The sequence below is a fragment of the Podarcis muralis genome, chromosome 3 (assembly GCF_964188315.1).
Source record: "Podarcis muralis chromosome 3, rPodMur119.hap1.1, whole genome shotgun sequence".
In the NCBI taxonomy this organism is placed as follows: Eukaryota; Metazoa; Chordata; class Lepidosauria; order Squamata; family Lacertidae; genus Podarcis; species Podarcis muralis.
This window is the reverse complement of record NC_135657.1, coordinates 27,367,193-27,395,131: the sequence shown is the minus strand read 5'-3', so window position 1 is coordinate 27,395,131 and position 27,939 is coordinate 27,367,193. Positions and strand designations below refer to the sequence as shown.

General features: G+C 41.7%; 1 protein-coding gene across 1 annotated transcript in view; it reads left to right on the top strand.

Moving 5' to 3' along the window:
• USH2A (usherin) overlaps nt 1–27,939 on the top strand; it is a 433,394-nt gene that overhangs the window by 351,156 nt on the left and 54,299 nt on the right. Inside the window, exon 61 of the mRNA XM_028724645.2 lies at nt 374–728. Coding sequence (XP_028580478.2) covers nt 374–728 — 355 coding nt within the window. The remainder of the gene's footprint in view (nt 1–373; nt 729–27,939) is intronic.

Genomic DNA, 27,939 nt, shown 5'->3' with positions numbered 1-27,939 from the left:
CGTAAATACGGTATGTCGTGACTTTAAAAACAGTTGCTACAGGTTTTGCTACAGGTATTGAAACAACCAAATTTGACAATAGGTAAAGATTTGTACTTGCGAAAGAAATAGTCCATTGTTCATAGGGCGTGATCATGACACCTGCCTAGCAGCTGAGCTGATTTCACATCAGCAAATGCACCATGTTTGCTGTTGCAGGTGGCACTTCAGGTAATGTATTGATTTGGTGTAATAAGTATGTGCATTGTTAATGATAAAAACTGAACTATATTAGACTATAGTCATTTTAAAGTTTGTACCTCAGCATCAGATGATATCTTATTTATTAGTGGCTATAAAAGTTATTTACAGGTGATTTTTGTATGACTTTCAGACGTCCAGTGGGTACTCGAGAGGAACTGCTTATATTCATCTGGTCTGAAGGTGCTTTAGAATTCATTGATGCTACAGATGTCCTTCAGCCGTTCACGGAGTATGAATACCGCATTAGGGCACAGAATTCCAAGGGCTCTGTGGATAGTCTGTGGTCTTCAACACAAACTCTAGAAGCCCCACCTTGGGGCATGAAAGTTCCCTGGGGCCAAGCTTTAAGCGCTTACTCTGTGCTCCTAAATTGGACCGAACCCACTTCTCCTAACGGTGCCATTTCTCAATATCGTGTCGTCTATCAAGAGAGACAGAGTGACCCAACATTTAACACGCCAGCTGTTACTGCATTAACCGTATCGGTAAGTGTTAGATAATCAGCCAACATGAAGGAGTCATTTTTAGAAACGCATGCAGTTTCCGTTTCTGACCTCATTTGTGGTTTAGAAGTGTATATTAGGGCTGTCGGCCATTTCAAGAAAGATTGCATGTTTCTGGTTGCAATACTTATTTGTTTATAAAAAAGATATTTATATAATGCTTCAGCATAAAAAAATTCAAAGTGGTTTACAATAATATCTCTCTATAAGAAAAACACATAAAAATTCAATCACACAAACTATGGTTAGTCAGACAAACCATTGGTCATAGTTGATTACTCAGTTATATGTATATATGAATAACAACAATAGTTCTGAAGCAAACAAGGATACTTTGTTTTTCGTTGATGTGCACATACATCATAGTGGTCACTATCTTAGAAAAAGCTCTTGTATGGGAGAAAATCCAGGGATTTTTCTTTTTTAATGGCATTTGCTATCCCCAGTTTCCTGCCTCTCATACGTTGAAAGTATTTGTATTAAAATGTGTTGCCCAATTAATTGGAAGCACCTTTTTAGTCTATAAAAAATGAATTGATTAATAGATTAAGTGTTGTAGTCCTAAAATATTTACATGCTGCAATCCTTAGTTGCCCTGTACGCTAATAATGGATGATTCACATGCAACAATGAGGACATCTACACATGAACAACAGCCCATCACAATCCCATGCATGTTGGCTCATAAGTTCCACTGAGCATAGCAGAACTTACTAGTAAATATCCTATGGATAGGAGACTTAAAAGTCCAAAATGAAATATAATCATAGCAAAATCAGATATATTTTTTCAACCATTCCAAGTGCATGCTGGTTTAAGCATGATAGTAAAATTAGCATTAGCTTGACTCCTATGATTTATGTTTAGTAATTAGGAAGATTTGCCTCATAACTCTTCAGAATCAGAAATAAATCAACCACCACAAAAAGAAAACGCTTTTACCAACAGTAGCACCTGGCACTCCCATACTGTAAGTTACAAACCTTGACAAATACAGGAACCTCTAATTAGATGGATACAATTTCTGCATGGAAGAAATGGCAGAACTAAGAACAAGATACAGTGTTGTGATTTTGCTGTAAATTGGCTATTTCAGCAATTGTAATGTCAAAGGAGGCGCTGGACTGGCACTGTGTTACAAATGTCTTACTTCAAAAAAAGATACTGTAGAACTGGAAATGGTTCTGAAAAGGGAAGCCAAAATGATCAAGGAGTTGAAGTAACTTCCCTAAGAAAAGGGTATGCTCCTTACAGGTCTTTTTTTCCTCAGGAAAAAGATAATAGGGATACAGTGGTACCTCGCAAGACGAATGCCTCGCAAGACAAAAAACTCGCTAGACGAAAGGGTTTTTTGTTTTTTGAGCTGCTTCGCAAGACGATTTTCCCTATGGGCTTGCTTCACAAGACGGAAACGTCTTGCAAGTTTGTTTCCTTTTTCTTAACACCGTTAATACAGTTGCGACTTGACTTCGAGGAGCAACTCATAGAACGTGGTGTGGTAGCCTTTTTTGAGGTTTTTAAAGACTTTGGTGATTTTTGAAGCTTTTCCAAAACTTTCCCGACACCGTGCTTCGCAAGACGAAAAAAATCGCAAGACGAAAAAACTCGCGGAACGAATTAATTTCGTCTTGCGAGGCACCACTCTATACTGTGTAAGATTATATAAGTTGTGGAGAAAGTGAATGGAGTTTTGCTCCTCCCTACCTCATAATACTGGGACGTGGGTGGTATACTGTGGGTTAAACCACAGAGCCTAGGACTTGCCAATCAGAAGGTCGGCGGTTCGAATCCCTGCGACGGGGTGAGCTCCTGTTGCTCGGTCCTTGCTCCTGCCAACCTAGCAGTTCGAAAGCACATCAAAGTGCAAGTAGATAAATAGGTACCGCTCCAGCGGGAAGGTAAACGGCATTTCCGTGCGCTGCTCTGGTTTGCCAGAAGTGGCTTAGTCATGCTGGCCACGTGACCCGGAAGCTGTACGCCGGCTCCCTCGGCCAATAAAGCGAGATGAGCACCGCAACCCCAGAGTCGGCCACGACTGGACCTAATGGTCAGGGGTCACTTTACTTTACTTTACTTAAACCTCATAATACTGCAACTCGGGAACAAGTAAATGAATGGTGGAAGATTCAGGACAGACAAAATTAAGTACTTATTGACGCAGTGCAGAGTTGAACTGTGGAATTCACTCTAACAAGATGTTGTGATGGCCACCAATATGGGTGGCTTTAAAAGAGGACTAGACAGATTCATGGAGGATAAGGCTACCAGTGGCTACTAGCTATCATGGCTATGCTCTGCCCTAATGGTTGAAGGCAGTAGGCCTCTGGATCCTGGGAACAGCATGTGGAGAGAATCCTGTTGACTCAGGTTCGTCTGGTGGGCTTCCCATAGGCACCTGGTTGGCCACTGTGAAAGCAGAATGCTGGACGAGATGAGTGAGCAGGGCTCTTCTTATGCGAATAGAAAAATAATGTCAGGAAGCAGGCCTCAGTTGTTATTTACCATCTGATGTATGATGTCTACTTAAGCCAGCCTAAAAAAAGTCACCTATCTGCTGCCACTATGTATTAATCTGAAGTAATGGCATGGAAAATACCAGCCCTGGGACCTGTTAGTCTTGGTTCTACCCCAATGCAGAATAATGGAGACTTTCATATATTCTAATTACATTATACAGTGTTACCTCGGGTTAAGAACTTAATTCGTTCTGGAGGTCCGTTCTTAACCTGAAACTCTTCTTAACCTGAGGTACCACTTTAGCTAATGGGGCCTCCCGCTGCCACCGCACGATTTCTGTTCTCATCATGGACTAAAGTTCTTAACCCGAGGTACTATTTCTGGGTTAGCGGAGTCTGTAACCTGAAGCGTATGTAACCTGAAGCATCTGTAACCCGAGGTACCACTGTATATAACTCAGATAATAATGGAGACTGTCATATAGTCATTCACCACAATATAGACTCATGTCAGATCAGAATATCATAGATTCAGGTAGGTAGCCGTCAAAATACACAGACAAAATGAATGAATGAATGAATGAATGAATGAATAGTCCAGTAGCACCTTAGAGACCAACTGAGTTTGTTCTGGGTATAAGCTTTCGTGTGCATTCACACTTCTTCAGATTGAGGTTGATGGATGACCATTTCATGCGGCTCAATGAAGTGCCTTCCATGATTCTAGATTCAGGTAGGTAGCCATGTTGGTCTGATGCAGTCAAAATAAAAAAAATAAATAAAACTTAGTTGGTCTCTAAGGTGCTGCTAGACAATTTTTTAATTTATTTCGACAGAATATCATATTCTATCTTAAAATTTTCTGAATACCATATTCTGTAGGAAATATATGAGCTGTTTTTTTCTTGGCTTACTTTCAACATGAGCAGATTAGCAGGGATAAGAAGTGGTCAATATTGAGGAAGAGCCTGAATTTCTTTCTCTTAATTTTTTTTAAATGTTATGTACAACTCATAGCCTTCCAGCAGTTCAATAAGTACATGCCAAGTTATATGGCAAGACTGCATATATGTTTGCTTCCCTCTACAGCAGGCATGGCCAAACTTGGCTTCCAGCTGTTTTGGGACTACAATTTCCATCATCCCTGACCACTGGTCCAGTGTATGATGGGAGTTGTAGACCCAAAACAGATGGAGGGCCAGGTTTGGCCATGCCTGTACGGTATTGCATCTGGACAATATATTAGGACCTGAAGTATCTAGAATTGCACACTTTCCCCAAAGCAAATTTATTGTTTCCCACTAGTGATCAGACACTTTAACTCTCTTGCAACAATTTAACACATATGTTTTAAAGGTTAAAGGCCAGAACTGACAAGTGGACAGTTTCTAGTTGTTTTCAAAATCATTTTCAAGTACCATTCAGCATGATGTTGAGTTTTGGAATTCCTCTCTCCAATCATGCATTGAACTGTCTTGCACATCATGCCAACAACAACAGAAAATATCCAAGATGGTTGCATTGAGGGCAATAAAATGTACCAAAATGGCTTTTTAAATAATGTTGCCACAGTATGTTTCTTTAGCAAAGGCATTTTAACGCCTTTTGAATTAGTATTTTCTTGGCACTGGAGAAACATTACCCTACAAAACCTGAAATGGAAAAATATGTCAGAAATATAGGCATAAAGATCAAGTGTGGTTTAGATAGCACTGATGCATTTTACTATCTTTCTATTGTTATTTTAAAATTCTTTCACTTTTCATTTAAAAATGTGTGTTACTGTGCTAAACATTTGTCTCTGCAGAGCAAGACAGCTTCCCTGCCCACCAAATTTATTGCAAATTAATGCTTTATACTAAAGCAGTGCTTTATTTCCCTAAGTGCAATATAGGACACATTGAATGGAACTCTGGATTTGCGGATAGGATGTGCTGATGTAGCAAATGCAGTCCATATTGGTCTTCAGCCTATGCGAGTAGCCTACCCTCCTGTAGGAGCAGATGAAAATAATAATAGGAGCAGTGACTTTTTCTGTGCAATGTCATTTTTCTGAAGCTTCTGTTTCAGGGAACTTCTCTGAAACTTCACATTTAGTTAAATTAAATTGCTGAATTAAAAGAGACAGGGAAACTCACATACACCGTGGAACTGATTGAGTCCATTCAAGAATGAGGTGTATCTTGGAGTAATGAAAAAAACACAACTAAACTCTTTTTGTACAGTTTCTATTTTTTCCTCCAGTGGTCCTGAAGTTGCCATTGGTTGCTACTAATATTTATGTATTTCATTTACTAATATCAAACCCCATGACTAGGAAGGTGAGAAATTAAAAATGTTATCAAATGTATCAACCTCAAAACTATTTTAACTCCCCTGAAATTATCTGGATATTTTTCCTTCACAATTTGTTGGCACTGAATTTTGTCCAAAACAAAATTTCCACCTCATCACATGAGATATGTTACTAGTTATATTAAAAACTAATTGGAATCCTTTAAAATTCCTGGTGTGCCTCCAAATTCAACTTCAATTTTGTATCAGATGAAAATTGATCTCAACTCCAATTATTGACATAAATAGTACTGGGCTGATATGTGAATAATGCCTGTGTGTGTGTGTTCAATTTCACAGGAATCTAAAATAAAGACATCATGTTTGAAAATTGCTACTCTGTGGAAATAGAATTTCCCATGAAATTGCTGGCAAACACTTAACTGCAAATTTGTGAATGGGGTGTTTTAATTAAAATCTAATTTTATTGAAGGAACTAGCTTCCAATGATTAAACTTATGCCCCTTTAAAATATAGCTTACGGGGGTACTAGGCTAAAGCATTTAATCTCCTAAAGCATCTCAACTGGAGCTCTCTCATGGGATATGCCATTAGTCATTCTCTCACACAAGCTTTCACGTTACTTTGCAAGACTTACAGTATCGAGCAAGCAGAGAGGTCTGTCCTTTATGTTTCTATTGCTACCAAAGTTCAAGATTTGTGTGTGTGTGTGTGTGGAGAGAGAGAGAAAGAAGATTCCTATTTACAAAGCCTTTGCTAACCAAGGAATTTGTTGTAGCATTGCTTCTTGTGTGCGTTGCATTCAATGTATACCGCATGTCCAAATAGACCACAGAAACCTACACTATGTGGCATAACAGTAAAAGCCTGAAAATGAGCAAGTAGAAATGTAAAGAATGGCTTGGGGCTGCGGCCTGTACATTGGGTGGAATTCAGTGCTGCACTCTATCTGCTTGCCAGACAGAATGATCCCCCTTTCCTCCCCATTTGCCCTGTTGTGGGGATTCCCCCACTCCACCCCAAGCCACTTTCAGGGATGCAGAGGGCACATGGAGGAGTAGAGTGGGGCTTCTGCTGGTGAGGCTTATTAGATGTCTCCCACCCTTTATTTCCACTCCACCTCTCAACCTTTTGCTGAATCACAAGGGCAACAGAGTTCTGCTTGAGCTTCTCTTCCCCCGTAGATTATTTGGTTTCTCTTTCTCCTTCCCACCTTTACTTTCTGAGCTTCACTTCCCCTTTAAATGTAACATTCCTGGGCTGAACTTTTGAGCCTCTTGTGACCTTTAAGCTTCCTGGTATGAACAGGCTCTAAAATGAACGTCTCCCTTTTTTTGCCAAAGGGCTGCATTCATCGTTGGCACCAGTAGTAGCCAGGGGAGTGGAGGCACTTACCTGACCCTCCCATCACCAGTGTCACTGCAACTTATGAAGAAGGGATGGGGCAAGGCGGTGGCAAGTTTGGTGTGGTGCAAATGCATGGGGGGGTGTCCCAGATTGATAGGTCAGGCAAACAGTGCTGACCACTACAGGTCGGCACTCCCACATGCATATCACATAGAAAGACATAGAGGATACAACATACATGGAGATAAGTGTGTGCAAACACACACACATCAGGCACACATATGAAGATATGGTTATTGCCTCTTGCTGGCTCATCAAATTGTTGATCTGATGAGCAGGGAGGGGTCCACTTGCCTCCCCATCGGGGTGCTGAACTGGACAGAGAATACCACAATCCTCTGTGTATGGGTGTGTGTCCCCCACTTATGTGGGGGCTATGTTCTAGGCCCCCATATGCATATGTGAAATTGTGTAAAGTGGGGGACACTCTCTAAACACCCTTTGAACTCTCTTCTGACACTCCCTCTTCAATCCATACAAAACATACTGTATCCCAAAAATATCCACAAATGGAATAGAAGCTCTGGGACTGGAGGACGTGTCGGTGGCAGCTTCACTACCTTGCACATCAGCTGTTAGGTGGGGAGGCCGAGAAGCATAAACAAAGCTCCGCTGGTTGGTTGGTTTCCAGGTACCATACATATACATGCTTGGCGGGACACCACCCCACCCCCCTTTTATGATGTTGAAATGGAAATCATGTGGTAGGTGTCTTGGGGGATCAGAAAAAGTTGCTTGGGAGGATGTATCATGCCCCTGTGCTGGGGGTTAATTACCTCTGCTCTAAAGCAAAAGGAACGATTTGACAACAAAATACATCGCATAAAATCATGAAATAATTACACTTCTTCACAGTGGCTGTAATGAAATGTTACATTGCAGGATAAGAGTTCACGAGGCATATATGGAAGACTGCTAATGATGTTGGGCACACTTCAGCCTGTTACACTTCTTAAAATTCCGTCGATTTTCATGGCAGAGAGTTGTAAGTCGCTTTGGATTGCCATGGGCAAGATATAGTGGCTAACAAATCTGATGAGTAAAATAAACGAACAAATAAATAAAATCCAGTGGTCCTGGAATGTGCTCAATATTTCTCTACAGTGATAACTTGCTGGGCTGTAGCCTACCTGGAAAAAAGTTATTCTTTCTGAAAAGCTTTTGTTAAACCTTACTAATTTCCTGGAACAGTCATACGATTCTGATGTCTGCAATGCAGTTTGGCATATCAGTTCTCAAGTAGGGACTGAGTAATATTCTTGTGCCTAGAAGTGAGAAACATCTGCCCCACAGCGATCCACCATTGATTCACCAATCACTTATAAAGCACCTAATATGATCTGAGTGCTGTGCTGAGATAGAGTCCCTGCCCACAAGTTTACAATCTAAAAAGACCTGATGCAAAAGGAAAAAGGAATGAGGAGGGAAGAGAAAGCAAATTTGTGTATTAGAGATACATCAGCTGCTGCAGTTATGCAGCAGTCTTACTACAAATAAGATAAGAGAAGTGGAAATTAAGTATTCCACACTGAGCAACAATATTTTGCACTACCCATCTTTTCAGTCACCTTAAAACACATTTGGATTTCTGAAATTATATGGCAAGTAAGTATTCAGAATACTGAGAGCTGCATATGCCACCAGTTCAGGCTACGTGCCACTTAGCAAAGACCAAAAGCTGCAAGTGGCAATGAGGGGGCAAATGTTAATTGAACTGCTGTGCTGTTGCTAGCATGGAGAGTAGCCACCAACAGAAACAAGATGGCTGCCCCAGACATGCCCTATTGGAGCTAGAAGATCACATCGTTAGCTCTGCAAGGGCTTATGGGTTATGAGGAAACCATACACAGATGACTAATTTTTTTATGGTTCACAGCCAAGCAAAGTGAAATTCAGCAGCTGTTCAGGACAAGTGACCACTCTAACGGCTGCAATATAACCCACTAAATAGAGAGGGAATTGCATGAGAGCAAGAGGTTAGCAGTGATTATCGGCAGGTGAGTGCTTTATTGAAGTTGAAAGACCATTAACATTGATGGAGTAATTATTTCAACTTGAAAGTAATTACCTTGATGGGTGATAACTTCTCCAGTGTTCCCAGATTGGATTGGGCCAAACAGTTGTGAACTCCTGAAGCCTAGAAAAATATTACAACAATACTGCAATGTTTAAATTACTGAACTAACTGTTAGAGTGTTTTAATTATGCCTAACAGTGGAGGGTTTTCAAAGTTGCAGCAACCAGTGAACTCTCAAATAGAGAGACATTTACTTTTCTAATCCTAGTGAAATGACCCACACCCAACACAGGCACCTCAAATTATTCATGTTATTTGAATTCAGCTTTCAAGATGCAAAATTTGCTTCCTAAATAGAGCTGGTCAGGAATGGCTGACCCTAACTTTATTGTACCTTTGAACTGAGGAGGCTTCAGTGGAAAATAAACCATTGTCTCTTAATCTGTTAATAATAAGAGCTTGATAGAAGTGTGCAAAATACACCTTGCAATCAAAGGGATTCATAAACTGTGCAGATATATTCATTCTCCAGGTTATTCATGATTGACTGTCAAGAAACTGGATGGCTCTGTTCAGGTGTGTATTTGGATATAAATGAACATGTGTGGGTGGCTGATCAGTATAGTGCTTGCTGGCCAGCTCTTAACCTCCACACATTTATTAATATCATTCACATGGAGCCCACGATAACCTGCAAAATAGAAGGTCTCAGATTGTGCAGACACTTGTTGGCATCCGTCTCTCTCTCAAGACAATGGAGTGGTCCAAAGGAAATCAGAGCAATACATTTGGCCCCAGCTTGGCTTCTGGAGTTGGCAGAAGGAGGCTATGAGGTGCCATCCAACCATCTTAGGGACTCCAGTCCGGATTTGTGTAGGGTTTACTCCTCCTTCTCCTGAAGATATCGCACAAGGCAGTGGAGGTTTAGGAGCCTATATATACCTGGTATGTGTGTGTAGACTCCATGCGACTAGCAGAGATGAATGTGTGGAGGTCAGAGAATAAGACTCAGAGGTCTTGTGCGTGGCTTAAGTCAAACATCGGTAGTGAAACAAAGAAAGAAGGAAAATAAATGGGAAGTCACTCATTAGATAGGAGATAAATAACTTGGAGAGAAAAAGGTTCAGATGTTTTTTTAAAGCAATCTGTTTAAAACATAACAACTCATTATATAGAATATAAATTGTATTTCCATTTCACTTCTCTACCAGGTGGCTCAGACATGACAGAAAAGGAAAATGGACTATAAGGGAGGAGGAAAAAAGCAAACTCAGGCAATATTTCTTGGTTTCAGAACTTTTGTTATGGCCAGCTGGTATGGGAAATATTTCAAGGCGAGGTGAAGTCAAAATTGCTGGTGTTTCAGCAGAGCAAATAGAGAGCTACTGTAGCCCCAACTCTTTATCCTCTCCCGGTTGTCTTTCAGTTTCCTCTATAAAAGCCATTGGTCATGGGCATTAGGGGGGGGAAATCTATTTGGATAAGAACCACAAGATTTTCAATGAATTCCATCCTTAGTCTGGGGAAAAGGATGGCTGGGGAAACCCAGCCAGATGGGTGGGGTATAAATAATAAATTTATTATTATTATTATTATTATTATTATTATTATTATTATTATTATTATTATTATTATTATAAAAAGATATGGAGGAAGAAACTCCCAAACCCCAGGAAAGCTTGTAAGTAAATTCAGTAAATGTAATAATGAAATGTCTTAGCAGACATTTGGAATAATACTGTGAATATGTCACATAGATGGTCCCAAATGCCTCTGCAGCTAACACACATGCAAAGAAATATATTCCTGAATTGATAGAACAATGTAGGCAAAAGGGGACTTATATGCATCTCTGGTGACTATGCCTGCAGGTAGAAAGTTTCTGGAACAGGGAGCTTCAAGATATGGCTGTATTTGGAGGGCTAATCAATTGTGAAAACTCCAAAAGTATTATTGTTATCCATTGGTTGCTACCAGGTTCTTATTACACAAAATCTGAGAAGTTCTATGGAGTCGTCCAAAGGTGGTTGATACAGCACTTTAGAAGATACTGTCCTTTTCTTTCAGGGACCTTGTTTTTTATTTAAAGATCTTTTCTATCTTGATTCCCAGCCCTCAAGAAGCAATTTTTCTTACAAGCTAGCCAACACCTTGCAGCAACCCCTTCCCTCTCTAGCTTTTTGTCATGGGCGCTGTTCTTGTGTTTGACAGTCGTCATACCTGTTTGTTGAATGGCTGTGCAAATTATCTGGATTATTTAAAAGGTAGCCATAGCAATTAGAATCATTTCACTGAACATCACCCAGGTGCCCTATGTCTCCAAAAAGTCACATTGCATTATATATTTTATAACTTGAATCTTAGGTTTTTTTGACAGGGATCAGGGAATGAATTTTACTGTGTACATTCCTTTCCAGTGATTATGGCTCTGTTTTATTTTTTTGCTAGAGCAATTACTAAAGTCATGGCTGATACCTATGCCCACTAGAGTTTGGTTGTGTTTTTCCTTTCCTTCTTCTTTTTTAAAGGATGGTTATTGATCTCTTGCTGAGCTGAGATTTCAGTTTTATGCCAGATAGCTTGATTAATGGGTTGGTTTCTGTAAGTGGACTGAATGGGGATAGGAAGCACAGGCTGCCCATACTGCCAGCCCTAAATCCGTCAAGACACATAGCTCATTATGAAACAGTTATCAAGTATACATGAAAAATTAATTGGGCTCAGTTTGATTCTGAAAAGAATCAGCCTTCTACTTGGCGGTCCCCCCAATCTTTCCAGATGTTGCGCACCAGCCCCTCGAGGAACAGCAAAGGGAGATGTATTAATACGTTGTATTGATTAGATCAAGACCCCTGACAGTTATTTGTAGAGATACCATCTGGCGGCTGTTCGAATTCCTTCACCAAAAACAGGACGTGACATGTTATTAATCTCAACTCTCTAAGTATAGACAGTTGCCTTTTCTGCTAAACCGCATTTTACCATTCCGTAGGAGATGAATGCAGACCTGAAGGGTGCTGAAATTAAGGTTATTACACAAATTGAGCCATATGGTCCAAATATTTCAGCAAGAAAATTGCCAGGCAATAAAAATTGCTCCTGCCTTCCTAATGGTGTAAATTACAGTTTAACCATGGCTCTAATGATGTCCTTCTGCCGCGCTTAACTACTGTTACATGAAGGACATTGTTTTAAAAATATAAAAAACAAGTAAATGCCAGCAGCGTGTTTTACAATCTGTTAGTGTGTCATTAAGAACACTGTCAGAATTACATAAACATAATGGCAGGCAACCTAGCATACAAAAAAAGAACAAGTATAGAAATAGAGTGTCTTGAAAACTCAGCAGAGTCAAGAGCTCTTTCAGTTTTTGGATCTGCTCCAATCTGCAGTTATTTCTGCTCATCACATTTTTCAATAGGTTTTTTTAAAAAAACAAAACAAAACACAGTATGCAAATTCATATGGAAGCCACAGTGCAGTGGTCCATGTGGAAAAGGTCGGGAGTGTGTACTCTAGGCCTTGTTGGCTAGTTTTACCCATCAGCAGCTCCATGTTGGATTATTATTATTATTATTATTATTATTATTATTATTATTATTACTGTTGCTGCTGCTGCTCATTACCCACCCTTCACCGTAAGGTCTCAGGTGGGTTACGGCATTAAAAACATTTCCAGGACCTCAGCTGAAAGGTTCACTTTTCCATCAAGTGGCTTAATAGATCATATAGGGTCAGAGCAATTATTACAATTATAATTATTTATTGTAATTTATTACCTACCCTCAGGGCCGGAGTTTGGTTTGATGAGGCCCTAAGCTACTGAAGGTAATGGAGCCCTTTATATGTCCAGCTGTCCTTTGTCAACAACAAATTGTCGCTGTTTTTTGTGTTGAATATATGCTACAGTATATGGTAATTTATGGACCTAAAAGGTATCTAAAGCCATTTGCCACTGTTGCTGTATGTAGGTTTTATGTTATTGGTTTTTATCTTATATTTTGGAAATGTACATCCAGTTTTCCCCCCTCAAATTTTTTTGGGGGTGGCGCAAGAGAGTGGGGCCCTAAGCTATAGCTTGTTTAGCTTATACGTATATCCGGCATTGCCTACCCTTCACCCTAAGGTCCCAGGGTGAGAGACAACAATTAAAATACAATATTGACATTAAAACACAATATCACACTGTATTTAAAAAAGTTTAAAAACAACATAAAATTAAAGAAATGAAGATCCTAAAAATATACATCTCAGGTGTCAAAAACCAGGGTAAAGAGGTGCACCTTCAGCATTCGCTGAAAGCTGTATAATGAAGGTGCTGGATGCACCTCTGTAGGAAGACAGTTCCACAACTTAGGAGCTGCCACAAAGAATACCATTTCCTGGGCCTTCATCCTCTACTGAGGCCGTGGAACAACCAAGAGGGCCCCCTCTGCCAGTCTTAGTACCTGAGAGGGCCTGTAGGGAAGGAGGCAGTCTTTCAGTTGTTTGGGGACTGAGTTGTTCAGGGCTTTAAACACTAATGTGAGCCCGTTGACTTGGACCCATAAACAATCTGACAACCAATGCAACTGTTTTAAAACAGACCCCCTGCCAGCAATCTGGCTCCTGCATTTTGGACTAATTGAAGTTTCTGAGTCATCTTCAAGGGAGGCCACACACAGAGCACAGTACAATAATCCAAAATTGCCAGTCCATCATTCTGCCCAGACACTGAGGTCCACCTCTGAGGGCCTTCAGGCAGTTCCCTCACTGTGAGAAGTGAGGTCACAGGGAACCAGGCAGAGGGCGTTCTCCATGGTGGCGCCCGCCCTGTGGAACGCCCTCTCTTCAGATGTCAAGGAAATAAATAACTATCTGACTTTTAGAAGACATCTGAAGGCAGCCCTATTCAGGGAAGTTTTTGATGTTCAAAATTTTATCGTGTTTTAATATTCTGTTGGGAGCGGCCCTGAGTGGCTGGGGAAACCCAGCTAGATGGGTAGGGTATAAATAATTTATTATTTATTTATTTATTTATTTATTTATTTATTTATTTATTTATTTTTAAGAATACAGTGAGCGCACATCCAACCTATCACTGCCTCTAAGCACTAGTCATAACACCTCAACTGCCTCTCCTGATTCAGCTGGAACAGAGAGATAGATCCATGATCACTGATTATAGAGTTAGTGAACAGTGAAGATCAGTGAAAATGTATTTATAAAAATATTAATATACTTCCCACACACATAAAATATCAAGGTGGTGTATGACAACATGTATACATACAATAAAGCATAAGATATATAAAAAGCAAAGCAAAACAATTGTTAAAATGACCAACTCATCTTGAGAGAGATGTAAACAGCTGAATAGGCTGAATAGGTAGATATAAAGAACATTATTTTATTCATTTATTTATTAAATTTGTATACCTTCTTATACCTGTAGATCTTGGGGCCGTTGACAACATAAAATCACAATATAAAAAACAGAAAATACATGATAAAAACAAAAACAACCCAATCATTCTTCCTTTTACAACACATTTTAAAGGGGCATCACTCAAAGGCCTGGTTAAAGAAGAACGTTTTCACCTGACACCTAAAGGTGCCAGCTGAACCTCCTTGGGAGAGCTTTCCACAAATGGGGAGCCACTGCAGAAAAGGCAAATTCTTGTGTTGCCTCCCTCCAGACCTCTCATGGAGGAGGCACACGAAGAAGGGCCTCAGAAGGTGGTTTCATATGCAGAGCAGCGATCCTTGAAATATTGGGGTCTTGAGCCATCTTCAAGAGTCATTGGAAAGATGTAGCAAGGGTGCTTGGTGAATCTCTGCTGGAAGAGTATTCCACAGCTTGTGACCTCCAGCAATGAATGCCTGACATCTAGTTGAAGTCATTCGAGCTCCTTGAAACACAGATGACAACTAACAGTGCTCTTCCAGATAATCTCAGCAGTCAAGCTGGGAAATAAAGGCTGGGTGCAAGAGCTGGAGTGATGCAGAAGAGCCAGAAACATTGTGGGAAGGGACGCGGCTCACTGTTATAACATTTGCTCTGTATTCAGGAGGTCCCAGATTCAAACTCTGGCATCTCCAGGTAGGAGATAATAGTTTCAGTGAGTAGTTTTATCTGAGGTAAGACCTATTTACTATAGGCATACACTGCTTGAGCATGCCAATATGGAAGAGGAATAGTATTTTAATAGATGAGTACTTTGATGGGGAATATTATTGTTACAAGTGTTTGTCATTTATTACATCAATGTCTCAAAATAATTTATAACTATAACTTCCTCTCCCTTATGTAAACACAATTTAGAATTACACTTGATAGTAGATTATGGTTGCCATCTCCCTTTTTGGAGATAGCAGTAACCACCATAGGGATTGGAAAGTCCATTTAGTAAATTGTGTCCAGCCTCTTCCAAGGTCACCTTGAATGAACTTAGATCCAAGATCCTCCAAAAGAAATCACAGGATTTCAGATCATTTTTCTGAGCCAATCCAAATAATCCATCTGGCAGCCTCTTAATTTTCCCCCTGTTGAAAACAACAAAGTAGACATGACTTCTTTACATTCAATAGTGGGAGAATTAAGACACTGTAGAGTCAAAAAACAAGGTTGGGTTCTCCGCCATGACTCTCATTCTCCCTCTTTCTTAAAAAAACCCACACTTTATCATTTTCAGTTTTATAAATCAACACACACCAAGCAATCTATATATTACAAGTCAACTTCTCTTTCTCCCCCCTCCATGGTTCATTAGAGTTTCCTTTAGTGCTGCGCCCCCCGGAGGCACCTGGTTGGCCACCTCCGGTGGGCATGGGTGCCAGCCAGGTAGGAGGGGAGGGGGCTAATGCCCCCTACCGGGGGCGGAGCTCGGTCTCCCGCCCACAACCACTCCCCTCTCTTCCAGGGAGGAGAGTCTTTACTCCATATTTTAACACATCCAATTCTTCCTTTGTTTATATTTTCACTGCTTGATCTATTCTATTCCTGCTATCGTTTTTAGATGTTTACAGTATTATTTCAAATACTCAACAAACATTTTCCAATTCTCCTTATAATTTCTCCCTTCCTGTTCTCTTAATTTACCTGTTAAACTAACCAGTTCAGCATACTCCATTAATTTAGCCTGCCGTTCCTCCTTAGTCAGTATTGTACCTTCCTTCCATTTCTGGGTGTATCCCATTCAGGCTGTTGTCGTCGCATACATAAAGAGATGTTTCTAATCTTTAGGTACAGTGGAACCAGTGTTACGTACGGTCCTCCTTATGCACTCTTCGGGTTACGAGCTCCGCTAACCCGGAAGTAGATGCTCCCAGTTGCAAACTTTGCCCCAGGATGCGAGCAGAAGTCGTGCGCTGGTGGCGCGGCAGCAGCCATTAGTGAAAGTGTGCCTCATGTTAAGAACGGTTTCAGGTTACAAACGGTCCTCCGGAATGAATTAAGTTCGTAACTGGAGGTACCACTGTATATCAAAACCTTCATTCTCCCCCTTCCCACTGATGTCACTCCATTACGTTCAGTAGAGAAATATTGAGAGGCCAGGGAAGACAGCAGTTATTATTCAGCTCAAATTTTAGTCTGAGCCAGAGAAGAACTGGGGTTTCTAATTCATTCTCCTCTCCATTGAGGCTAGCTTTAATTAACTTCCCAAGTTATTTTCTGGGCCTGGCTTGAGAGAACTTTTCTGGCATCTTCAAATCTCAGTCATAACAATTAGCCTTTGCTAATTCAGCATGGCCAGTGTTTGCAAAATCCACCCTGTGGAAGGATCCTAATACAATCTAGGGAAACCTGTTCTTTTGCTGTGATATTCTGCAATCAGATCCAGGTTCTGAAGCAAATGGTTGAAATAGATTAGTGTATGGAAAATCCCACTGCCTTTTTATGTTGAGAGTATTAAACAACAATCAGAGGTGTAGAAAATATTCATTCAGATAGAATTCTCAATATATGAACATAATTTTTTTTTCCAGAGAAAAGGTAAAATAATTTTGTTCTAATAGTCCAATGAAATAGTCAGACACTCGCACCAAGAAAAAGGCTTTTGTCATGTTTAGCCAGCAAAACTGTAGCAAAGTTGTTGATCATTTAAAAGCCGCCTACTCTGTAAAGAAAGGAAAAAAAGGAAAAAGGAAATACCCAGCAGAGTAACTGAATGCAATGTGCTAAATGCACTTGCTTGTAGAAGGCAGCCACTGACTTCTTTTATGAAGCTTTGTTTTCAAGTTAAAGCAAGGAACTCGCACTCTTGTTGGGACTGCTGCAAATCCCTAGCTGTCAAGGGGTGCCAAGAAAGGAAACAATTTATAGTCACTAAGTAGTGTCTCCTTTTAGGCCGTGATCAAATACAAACCCAGTTGCTTTTAACTGATGTAGGGCACAATCCACCAAGTGCTGGTGCCCTTCATTCATTTCAAAGAGCCTGCATGGTATTCCTTTCTCCACTCAGAAGTCGCTGGAATGAATGACGATTTTGCTGTATATTTCTAAGTTACAGTGGAAGAGGTGAAATAATTCAGTTGGCTTTTATTTGTTCAGGTGTGGATTTGTTAGCTAAATAGGGCAGTTTCACATTTTTAAAAGAACCACTGGTTTGTATACTTTTCATTTGTTTGCTCATTTCTATCCCTAAGATGTAGCACTGTAAGGGCAGCTTACACGGGCCGTTTACAAAGTCAACCAGACCCTCCATGTGTCCCAATTTTCCAGGGACAGTCCCAGATTTACAGAAGTCGTCCCGGTTTCTGATTTGATCCTAGAATGTCCCACTTTTCCTTAGGATGTTCCTATTTTCATTGAAGAAATGTTGGAGGGTATGGTTATGCTATCAGCGAGCCAAGGAGATAAGTAACTATACAACAAACAGATAGGCAGCCCTGTGTAGGGAAGTTTTTAAATATTTAATATTTTATTATTTTTATATATGTTGGAAGCCGCCCAGAGTGACTGGAGCAACCCAATCAGATGGGTGGGGTATAAATAATAAAAATATTATTGTTGTTGTTGAGTAAAAGGTAAAGGTAAAGGGACCCCTGACCATTAGGTCCAGTCGTGGCCGACTCTGGGGTTGCGGCGCTCATCTCGTTTATTGGCCAAGGGAGCTGGTGTACAGCTTCCGGGTCATGTGGCCAGCATGACTAAGCCGCTTCTGGCGAACCAGAGCAGTGCACGGAAACGTCGTTTACCTTCCCGCTGGAGTGGTACCTATTTATCTACTTGCACTTTGACATGGTTTCGAACTGCTAGGTTGGCAGGAGCTGGGACCAAGCAACAGGAGCTTACCCCGTCGCAGGGATTCGAACCGCCGACCTTCTGATCGGCAAGTCCTAGGCTCTGTGGTTTAACCCACAGCGCCACCCCATCCCTATTTTCATTAGCGACGTGTTGGAGGGTGTGAAATCAACTGAATGAAAAGTTCCCATAGCGTCTTTTAAGTGTTCCTAACAGGGACGAGAATTCCAGGTGCATTCAAAATAACAACAGAAATTTCTTTCATAGTGCATATGCATCCTTTGTAATTGATGTGAATATGGAGTTGATGGTGTTGAAAGAGGTTGGAGACAGGCAAGGAGGATTCTTGGGAACAAACTGCTCAAGGGACAAGTGACTGGATTCCCCCTTTCTCCGCCCCCCCCCCCGAGGCTTCTAGGAAGAGTGCAACTTGAACAGCACGTTGGCGACAAATATTCACACAGCTGTTCAAAAATAATTTTACACCATTTTTCAAATATGTGAGAAAGAGACAATTACTTACAAAGTGCCATGAAAACTTAAAAGGTAAAGGGGACCCCTGACCATTAGGTCCAGTCGTGGCCGACTCTGGGGTTGCGGCGCTCATCTCGCTTTATTGGCCGAGGGAGCCGGCATACAGCTTCTGGGTCATGTGGCCAGCATGACTAAGACGCTTCTGGCAAACCAGAGCAGCACACGGAAACGCCGTTACCTTTCTGCTGGAGCGGTACCTATTTATCTAGGTACTTTGCACTTTGACATGCTTTCAAACCGCTAGGTTGGCAGGAGCAGGGACCGAGCAACGGGAGCTCACCCCGTTGCGGGGATTCGAACCGCCGACCTTCTGATCGGCAAGTCCTAGGCTCTGTGGTTTAACCCACAGCGCCACCCGCGTCCCTTATGAAAATGTACAAACTACTTAAAATAAAGTGATTCTTATTATTCAGCTATTAACCGCTATTAACCGCTAAGCTATTCAGTCTTGTATGCTTAAGCCAAGAAATTGTCTCTTCAAAGATAGTTAGCACTAGTAGACGCATCAATGGCACGAGACAACTGCAGAAGCTCAGAAAACTGTGCTCAGGGAGTGTGCTATCCACCAACCCCAACAAATCAGCCCCACCGGGGACGAAACAGCAGCCTCCCAACTGCATGGACTGCTAGGGCGAAACGGGGATAGAACGCTGGCACCCTGTCTTCTTTATTACTTCATACGTTTCTTCATCAGCACCTCACAGCTACCGGGAACAATGTTGAACTTACCCTTTTCTTGAATCTTCTTGAACTTATTTAAAAAACAAAAAGGAAAAGGAAAACTGAGTCAAGAATTTGTAAGAACCTAGTAAAATCTGATATTGCAAGTTAGGTAGTTTGTAAGTTTTCATGGCACTTTCTAAGTAATTGTCTCTTTTTTACATATTTGATAAATGGTGTAAAATTATTTTTGAACAACTGTGTGAATATTTGTCACCAACGTGCTGTACGAGTAGCACTATCTATTAACGACACAGGTTGCATTTTTCTAGCATATTCTAGGAATAAGCAACTGGTAGTTCATAGGGTCAGCTCAGACCCATAGCTTTCCTATCTAGATCCTCAGTATATAGTTTTATGCACATCAGCCCCACATTTCCCCTGTACATATTAGGACACAAGCAAAGGGTTATTTAACTTCCCATTAGGAACCATAACAAAAGTCTTTGGCAATTTTCTCACCCTACGTATCTTAATTGTTCATCCTCATTTGCCTGTTTCTCTCTCATGGATAAGGAGTCATCAGTTGCATGTGGGGCAGCTGAAAGACTCTTAAGGGAATGTTTAGTTCACACTGCTCAGATTCTGCTGGCATTTTAGGTTTTGCTCTGAAATTGGCCAGAAGATTGGAGAAGATCAGTGGCCAGAAGATTGGAGAAGATCAGTCTACATCCCAATCCCAAAGAAAGGCAGTGCCAAAGAATGCTCCAACTACCGCACAATTGTACTCATTTCACATGCTAGCAAGGTTATGCTTAAAATTCTACAAGGAAGGCTCAAGCAGTATGTGGATCGAGAACTCCCAGAAGTGCAAGCTGGATTTAGAAGAGGCAGAGGAACCAGAGACCAAATTGCAAACATGCGCTGGATTATGGAGAAAGCTAGAGAGTTCCAGAAAGACATCTACTTCTGCTTCATTGACTATGCAAAAGCCTTTGACTGTGTCGACCACAGCAAACTATGGCAAGTTCTTAAAGAAATGGGAGTGCCTGATCACCTCATCTGTCTCCTGAGAAATCTCTATGTGGGACAAGAAGCTACAGTTAGAACTGGATATGGAACAACTGATTGGTTCAAAATTGGGAAAGGAGTACGACAAGGCTGTATATTGTCCCCCTGCTTATTTAACTTATATGCAGAATTCATCATGCGAAAGGCTGGGCTGGATGAATCCCAAGACGGAATTCAGATTGCCGGAAGAAATATCAACAACCTCAGATATGCAGATGACACAACCTTGATGGCAGAAAGTGAGGAGGAATTAAAGAACCTTTTAATGAGGGTGAAAGAGGAGAGTGCAAAATATGGTCTGAAGCTCAATATCAAAAAAACGAAGATCATGGCCACTGGTCCCATCACCTCCTGGCAAATAGAAGGGGAAGAAATGGAGGCAGTGAGAGATTTTACTTTCTTGGGCTCCATGATCACTGCAGATGGTGACAGCAGCCACGAAATTAAAAGACGCCTCCTTCTTGGGAGAAGGGCAATGACAGGCCTAGACAGCATCTTGAGAAGTAGAGACGTCACCTTGCCAACAAAGGTCCGTATAGTTAAAGCCATGGTTTTCCCAGTAGTAATGTATGGAAGTGAGAGCTGGACCATAAAGAAGGCTGATCGCCGAAGAATTGATGCTTTTGAATTATGGTGCTGGAGAAGACTCTTGAGAGTCCCATGGACTGCAAGAAGATCAAACGCATCCATTCTTAAGGAAATCAGCCCTGAGTGCTCACTGGAAGGACAGATCGTGAAGCTGAGGCTCCAGTACTTTGGCCACCTCATGAGAAGAGAAGACTCCCTGGAGAAGACCCTGATGCTGGGAAAGATGGAGGGCACAAGGAGAAGGGGGCGACAGAGGACAAGATGGTTGGATAGTGTTTTCGAGGTTACCAGCATGAGTTTGACCAAACTGCGGGAGGTAGTGGAGGACAGAGGTGCCTGGCGTGCTCTGGTCCATGGGGTCACGAAGAGTCGGACACGACTAAACGACTAAACAACAACAACAACAACAACTGAAATTTTAATCGATTTTCTTTAATGTTATAGTATTATAGTATTTCAGTGTGTTAGATTTTGTATGACCCTTTGTGGACCACTTACGGATTCCTTATATTGGGAGCTATATAAACTGTAGAGAAAAATAAATAAAAAGGAGGAAGTCATGGGGGAAACTGTGTGTGCACCTCTGATATGTAAGAGGACAAAAGTGACTTGGGTGGCACATGCACACATCCATATATCCATATAGTATAAGTAACCTCAATATAGTGCAAACAGGACATCTGTGTGTATATTTGTCTATGCATTGCATGTTACTTCTGCACACAAGGGAGGTGTGCCCAGTAAGCATGTGAACCACCTCCCCTTTGAGCTTTAGACATTGTGCCTTCAAAACCTAAGGGTGGCAAACAAAGAGAGAACAAAGTGATGAAAAATAAATTTCCTCATAGAGCACTGGAAGCAGTCATTTTCTTAATGTCTCTGATTAATGGCACTCTTTGTTCTAACGATTACTCCCAAAGAAGTGATAAATAGCCATATTACCTGTCCATCAGCTCTCAGATGCCACAACAGTTCTCCTAATGCAGCTAATACTCTTCAAATCCTTTCCTGCATCCCAGGAAGGAAATGCCAGGGTATGTTGGGAGATCTTAAAACAGAACACAAAGCCCAGAGTGACAATCCTGGAAACTGCTGGATCACCAGATCAATAGATTCAAAGATGACTAGTTTGTGTAGCTTTGTGCAGTTTAAACATTTGTGCAGGGAGTCTACCCACGCAGAGTGTTATTGACAACCACAAATCAATGCTAATTTTTGATCCTTTTCAACCTACACAAACCTCTTGACCCTTTCACCACCTTTGGGGCACTTCAAGTAGTCAAAGGCAATCACAGGAGAAGGTATAAACTTGTCGGGATTTTGAAGGCTGAGTAGTTTTGATCATGCCTATGAGCTGAGCTGAAAAGTTTGTACAGGTGCCAAATGCATAGTTTTTTGGGATACTCTTGCTTTCCCACTCTTAATAAAAGGAGCTTTAAGCAACTCCTGTGTTCATTAACTGGGGAGAGAAGCTGTCTGAAATATTCTAGAGTTGCACATTTGTTTGAAACCTTTGTCACCCTACTTCTGCTTGCTTCTGAGATGACTTTCGGACAAAACAACACAAATTATCCACGTTTGAGTGATCAAGATTTGAATGTGCTTAAATTGTGTTTTCATTGTTATTTTTTAACCTATACTATAGGTCCTGTAGCATGGTCTGGGCTAATTTACTATAACTGTTAGTAATGCTTTCCAAACTGAAGATCCCAGAGATTTTGAAAGGTATATAAGCGATTCCCACTATGTCTCAGGTGAATATTTTCAGGGGGACCTACAGCTCAGTGGTAGAGCACATGCTTTGCTGGTTTGCTTCCACTGCCACTGATGCAATGAAGGACTTCTTGGTGTTCTGCACCAACTTCCCCAATGGTCTTCAAGGGTAGCTCAATGTGGAGCATATTATGTCCAATTTTAATGTAGGGTTAATGTGACAATTCCTGTGTAAGTTGAGAAGAGGAATACCTCAGAGTCAGTGCAAGATACTCCGCTGCCTGAGCAAGGTGAACCACCTGTGCACTGACATCTGCTGCCTCCTCCTTCCTTGGCCCTTCCTCAGATGCAGGCACTTCAGGCAAGGTGGCAAGGACATATTATTCTGAATACAAGAGAATGGAGTGGAAGGAAGAATATTTTGTTGCAATTCCGTTCATTATTGAAAACAATAGGGCTTTGGCAAGTGGGAGGGTAGGAGAACCAAGATGCCTCCAGCCTAAGTGATAGGATATGGTACAAATCGAAGTAAATGAATAAACGAACTTCCAGGTCTTTTACATATGAATAATTACTACATATTAAGGACATACAGAGGAGCTCTGGCAAAACCATCTCTCACCATTGGCAAATGCATCCCAGCTGACTTATACTGAGATGGACTCACTGATGCATCTATAGCTCAGTATTACCTACAATATCTCCCAGCCCTATCTGGAAATGCCAGGGATTGACTCTGGGGCCTTTTGCATTCATGCAGAGCAGATGCTCTTTTGCTGAGCTACAGCCCTTCCCCGGAATCCCACTGCAGGAACCTACTGCCACATAATTGACTTAATCTTTTGGCAGGAGGTGAGGATCCAACCAACTAGTCTATAAAAGTCTCCAAACCCTAGATTCGTAGTAGCTGGAACAGATGGGTGTTGAAGTGCATGCTGTCTTGAAGAAGTGGTAGCATGCCATGCTCAAGCCAAAGTCAATACGTGATTGTGTTTAGCATATCTTTTTAAACTAGCAGCTGTGAGCAATTCAGGGACCAAAGCACGTGGGGAAAGGTCTAACCTTCCACCCACCCTCACCCCTCAATGTGATGGTCCTGCCAAAACATTCACTTCTCAAAGAAGCTTACGTTGTACTTGAAATAGCATCTTCTTGGGCAGGAATTTTAATCAGGAGTGCAATACAAGGAAAATATTACCTTCCCGTGCATTCTAATCCTGAATATCATGGGTGCTAAGGCCCTAATGACAGCTTCCCTAGTGTGGCAAATAGCAGCTTCAAGGGGGGCAATTTTAATCGGTACTGTGGCATAAGTGGTAAGGGTTAATTCTTACTCCCAGTGTGCTGTGGTCCCAGTCCTGATTAGCTGCCCTGGATTTGCTGTTTATAAAAGAAAAGAAAAGGCATGTTAACAGTGACCAGGAATTTAACATAATCTGTGGTTTGGCCATTACCACATTATATTTTGCTATTTTAAAGTCCCCCCAACCTTTCGATGCAGTCCATAAAGGAAGCTTTCTAAGGAATCTTGAATTATTGCAGCAAATAATACAGGACAGTTTGTAGCAAGCGTTATGAAAATTCATTGGGGTTTTTTTAAACAACAATAGCACTAGAATACCTATCTTGATTGTTCCGTCTGCAGACAAAGACACACAGAAAGAGCCAAGTATTTTATATCTTATGTGTACAGTTCCGTGTTTGTTCTATTTTCAAGGCTCTTTGTCATACATAAGGACCAATCATTTAACTTTGCGTGGCCACCCCATCTTCACTACTAAACCTTAGGGTGTAAAGTTTAGGCTTTTAAAAGTTCAGTTGTCGAAGTATAATACATAACTGTCCTCATAAAAACCTATTAATAAAGACTGCATCCAATTGTAAAGCTAATTTTAATTGTGTTTTGTGCCAGCATAATTTCTGATGACAGATTTTTATTCCAAGCATGAACCTCCATTTGAGCTCCATACTTTTAACCCACAGTCCATAATTTTGCATTGGGCTATACAAGTTCCCTTTGGCTATGGCAGTTTGAATGCTTCCACTTTCAAGGATCTAAGCCATAAATGTTTATTAAAAGAATCTATAATGAAATCATTTTTGTTATTTTTTTAATGGCTACCTTGAGTATGTTGGATGACTGAACGCTGGTTGTTAATCATTAAGTACTCCTGGTATAAAAACTGTTTGATAGTATTGCCATCTAGGGGCTGAACGGGATTCTCCATACTGAAATAAACTGTAATTGAACAGGTGCTACTATTGACAATATGCATATGTTTTTCTTTATAGCCCACATGCTTTCCATGTTTCTTATGAAAAGTGGTATCTCTGAATGTCCCCAAGCAGCTAATGTTTTAAATATGTATAATGTATTTGAGGTGATTCTATAGGCATTTAAACCATCCTATACTTTAGCGTCCATGAATGATCACAAAGTGGTCTTTTAAGTATGTAAAACTTTTTGCGTCCTGAAAATGGGGTGGGTGGGTGTTATAATGCTGTGGTGGTTCAACCTGTCTTCAATGACCATTGTATTTTTCTTTCAATTGATGGTGTCAGGGCTGCCTCAGGTCCCAGCTCACAAGAGACCAACACCAAGTCCAGTTTATATACAAAGATGTTTATTGCAGTGTATTGTACGCTCCACAGCCGAGGCGCGCAGCCCCACGTCTTTTACGCTTAGACCGCTGAAGTCCCCTCTGAGTCAGTCCCTCCTCTGCACCAGTTTAAGAGGGCTGTGCTGCTCCACCTCTTCCTTTCTTTCCTTTTCCACAGGGTCTTCCTGCCCCCTGGGGTTTCGCCCCTCCTGGATTCCTCTGACGCGGAATCCCCAGACAGCTCTTCCCCCCTCCTGCGTGCTTTGGGACCTGGCTCCTCCTCCGGGCTCCTTGTTCTTCCGCGCGCCTCCACATTTGAACTTGGCGCGCGTTCGCAACCTCTAACCTTCCTCTTGACAGTTACACTACTCCCTGCACTACTCCCCTCCCTTTCCGGGAGGATGTCTTGCTCCGATCTTCCCTCCCTCTCTGCTTTCGGACCTGCTTCCCCTGTCACACTGGAATCTCCACCCCCTTCACTGCGCTCTGGCGGAGAAGCCGGTCCCAACTCCCAGCTCCCACTTTGGGTTCCCCTGCTGGTCCCCTGCTCCTGACGAGTCCCCCCTGTGACTCCCCTTGGCCTGACCACAGGCGCCCCCTTCTGGGAATCCTCCGATTCACTTGAAAGACTCATGGAATCCCTCAAGTCATTGTCACCCTCTTCCTCGCTGTCCTGGGATTCTTCCCCCTCGCTCTCCGTCTCCTCCCTCACCTGTGCCTCTGTCCCTGAACCCCTGACAGATGGTATACCTATAATAGACTCAGGTCTTTAAGAGCTGGTCCTTATGTAGATGAAACAGCACATCCACACAGAACAGGGCCATCCTGGGGGGAAGAGGACTCCCCAAATGTAGTAAAGTAGAAAAGACTTTAGGGTGGGACCTCTACAAGTGGAAACCAAACAACAACCCAATGTGGACTGATCATATTTGGCTGCATTGGATGATGGTTACTGTTTCACTAAAGCAGACTTGGGGTCAGTTAGCTTCCATTGAATAACAGAAAATGAAGAGCATCCAAGACCCTGGGGGGTCTAAATGACCCCCCAACAAAAATTGATGTTAGCAACTGCTTGACATTGGTTTCAGTGTTTTTGGTCTACAAGCCATCAACGTCATACAGGGTAGGGTGATCAAGACAGTTGCAGCAGAGAAGCAGAAAACACATTATGCATGTACCCAAATTCTGCCTTTTAAAATAAGAGCATATCTAATCCATGAACAATAAAAAGTGCATTTAAAAAAACACACACCAAAATAATTTAAAAAGAACAATATTGGCTCAGGACTCACCTTTCCTCTAGCAGCTGTGACCTAGTTTGGATGCAAAGAACTTGACTCTATTTTCAGCAACCTTAGGCTTATGTTTCATATTGATACAGCACTTGAAGAGAAGGTGGCTTTACAGCGCACCTTATTTTTGTTTATTTATGCAGGGGTGGTGCGTCCCATTTTACGGCTTGGGGCAAAACAGGAAGCGTCGCTCCCTGTGCCCCTGCTACCAGAGAGCAGCACCAGCATCGTCACTAATTTGTGGCAAGATTGTGAGAAAATTCATAGAATCATAGAATCATAGAATCATAGAATCATAGAGTTGGAAGAGACCACAAGGGCCATCGAGTCCAACCCCCTGCCAAGCAGGAAACACCATCAGAGCACTCCTGACATATGGTTGTCAAGCCTCTGCTTAAAGACCTCCAAAGAAGGAGACTCCACCACACTCCTTGGCAGCAAATTCCACTGTCGAACAGCTCTTACTGTCAGGAAGTTCTTCCTAATGTTTAGGTGGAATCTTCTTTCTTGTAGTTTGGATCCATTGCTCCGTGTCCGCTTCTCTGGAGCAGCAGAAAACAACCTTTCTCCCTCCTCTATGTGACATCCTTTTATATATTTGAACATGGCTATCATATCACCCCTTAACCTCCTCTTCTCCAGGCTAAACATGCCCAGCTCCCTTAGCCGTTCCTCATAAGGCATCATTTCCAGGCCTTTGACCATTTTGGTTGCCCTCCTCTGGACACGTTCCAGTTTGTCAGTGTCCTTCTTGAACTGTGGTGCCCAGAACTGGACACAGTACTCCAGGTGAGGTCTGACCAGAGCAGAATACAGTGGCACTATTACTTCCCTTGATCTAGATGCTATACTCCTATTGATGAGGCCCAGAATTGCATTGGCTTTTTTAGCTGCCGCGTCACACTGTTGGCTCATGTCAAGTTTGTGGTCAACCAAGACTCCTAGATCCTTTTCACATGTACTGCTCTCAAGCCAGGTGTCACCCATCTTGTATTTGTGCCTCTCATTTTTTTTGCCCAAGTGCAATACTTTACATTTCTCCCTGTTAAAATTCATCTTGTTTGTTTTGGCCCAGTTCTCTAATCTGTCAAGGTCGTTTTGAAGTGTGATCCTGTCCTCTGGGGTGTTAGCCACCCCTCCCAGTTTGGTGTCATCTGCAAATTTGATCAGGATGCCCTTGAGTCCATCATCCAAGTCGTTGATAAAGATGTTGAATAAGACCGGGCCCAAGACAGAACCCTGTGGCACCCCACTAGTCACTCTTCTCCAGGATGAAGAGGAACCATTGATGAGCACCCTTTGGGTTCGGTCAGTCAGCCAGTTACAAATCCACT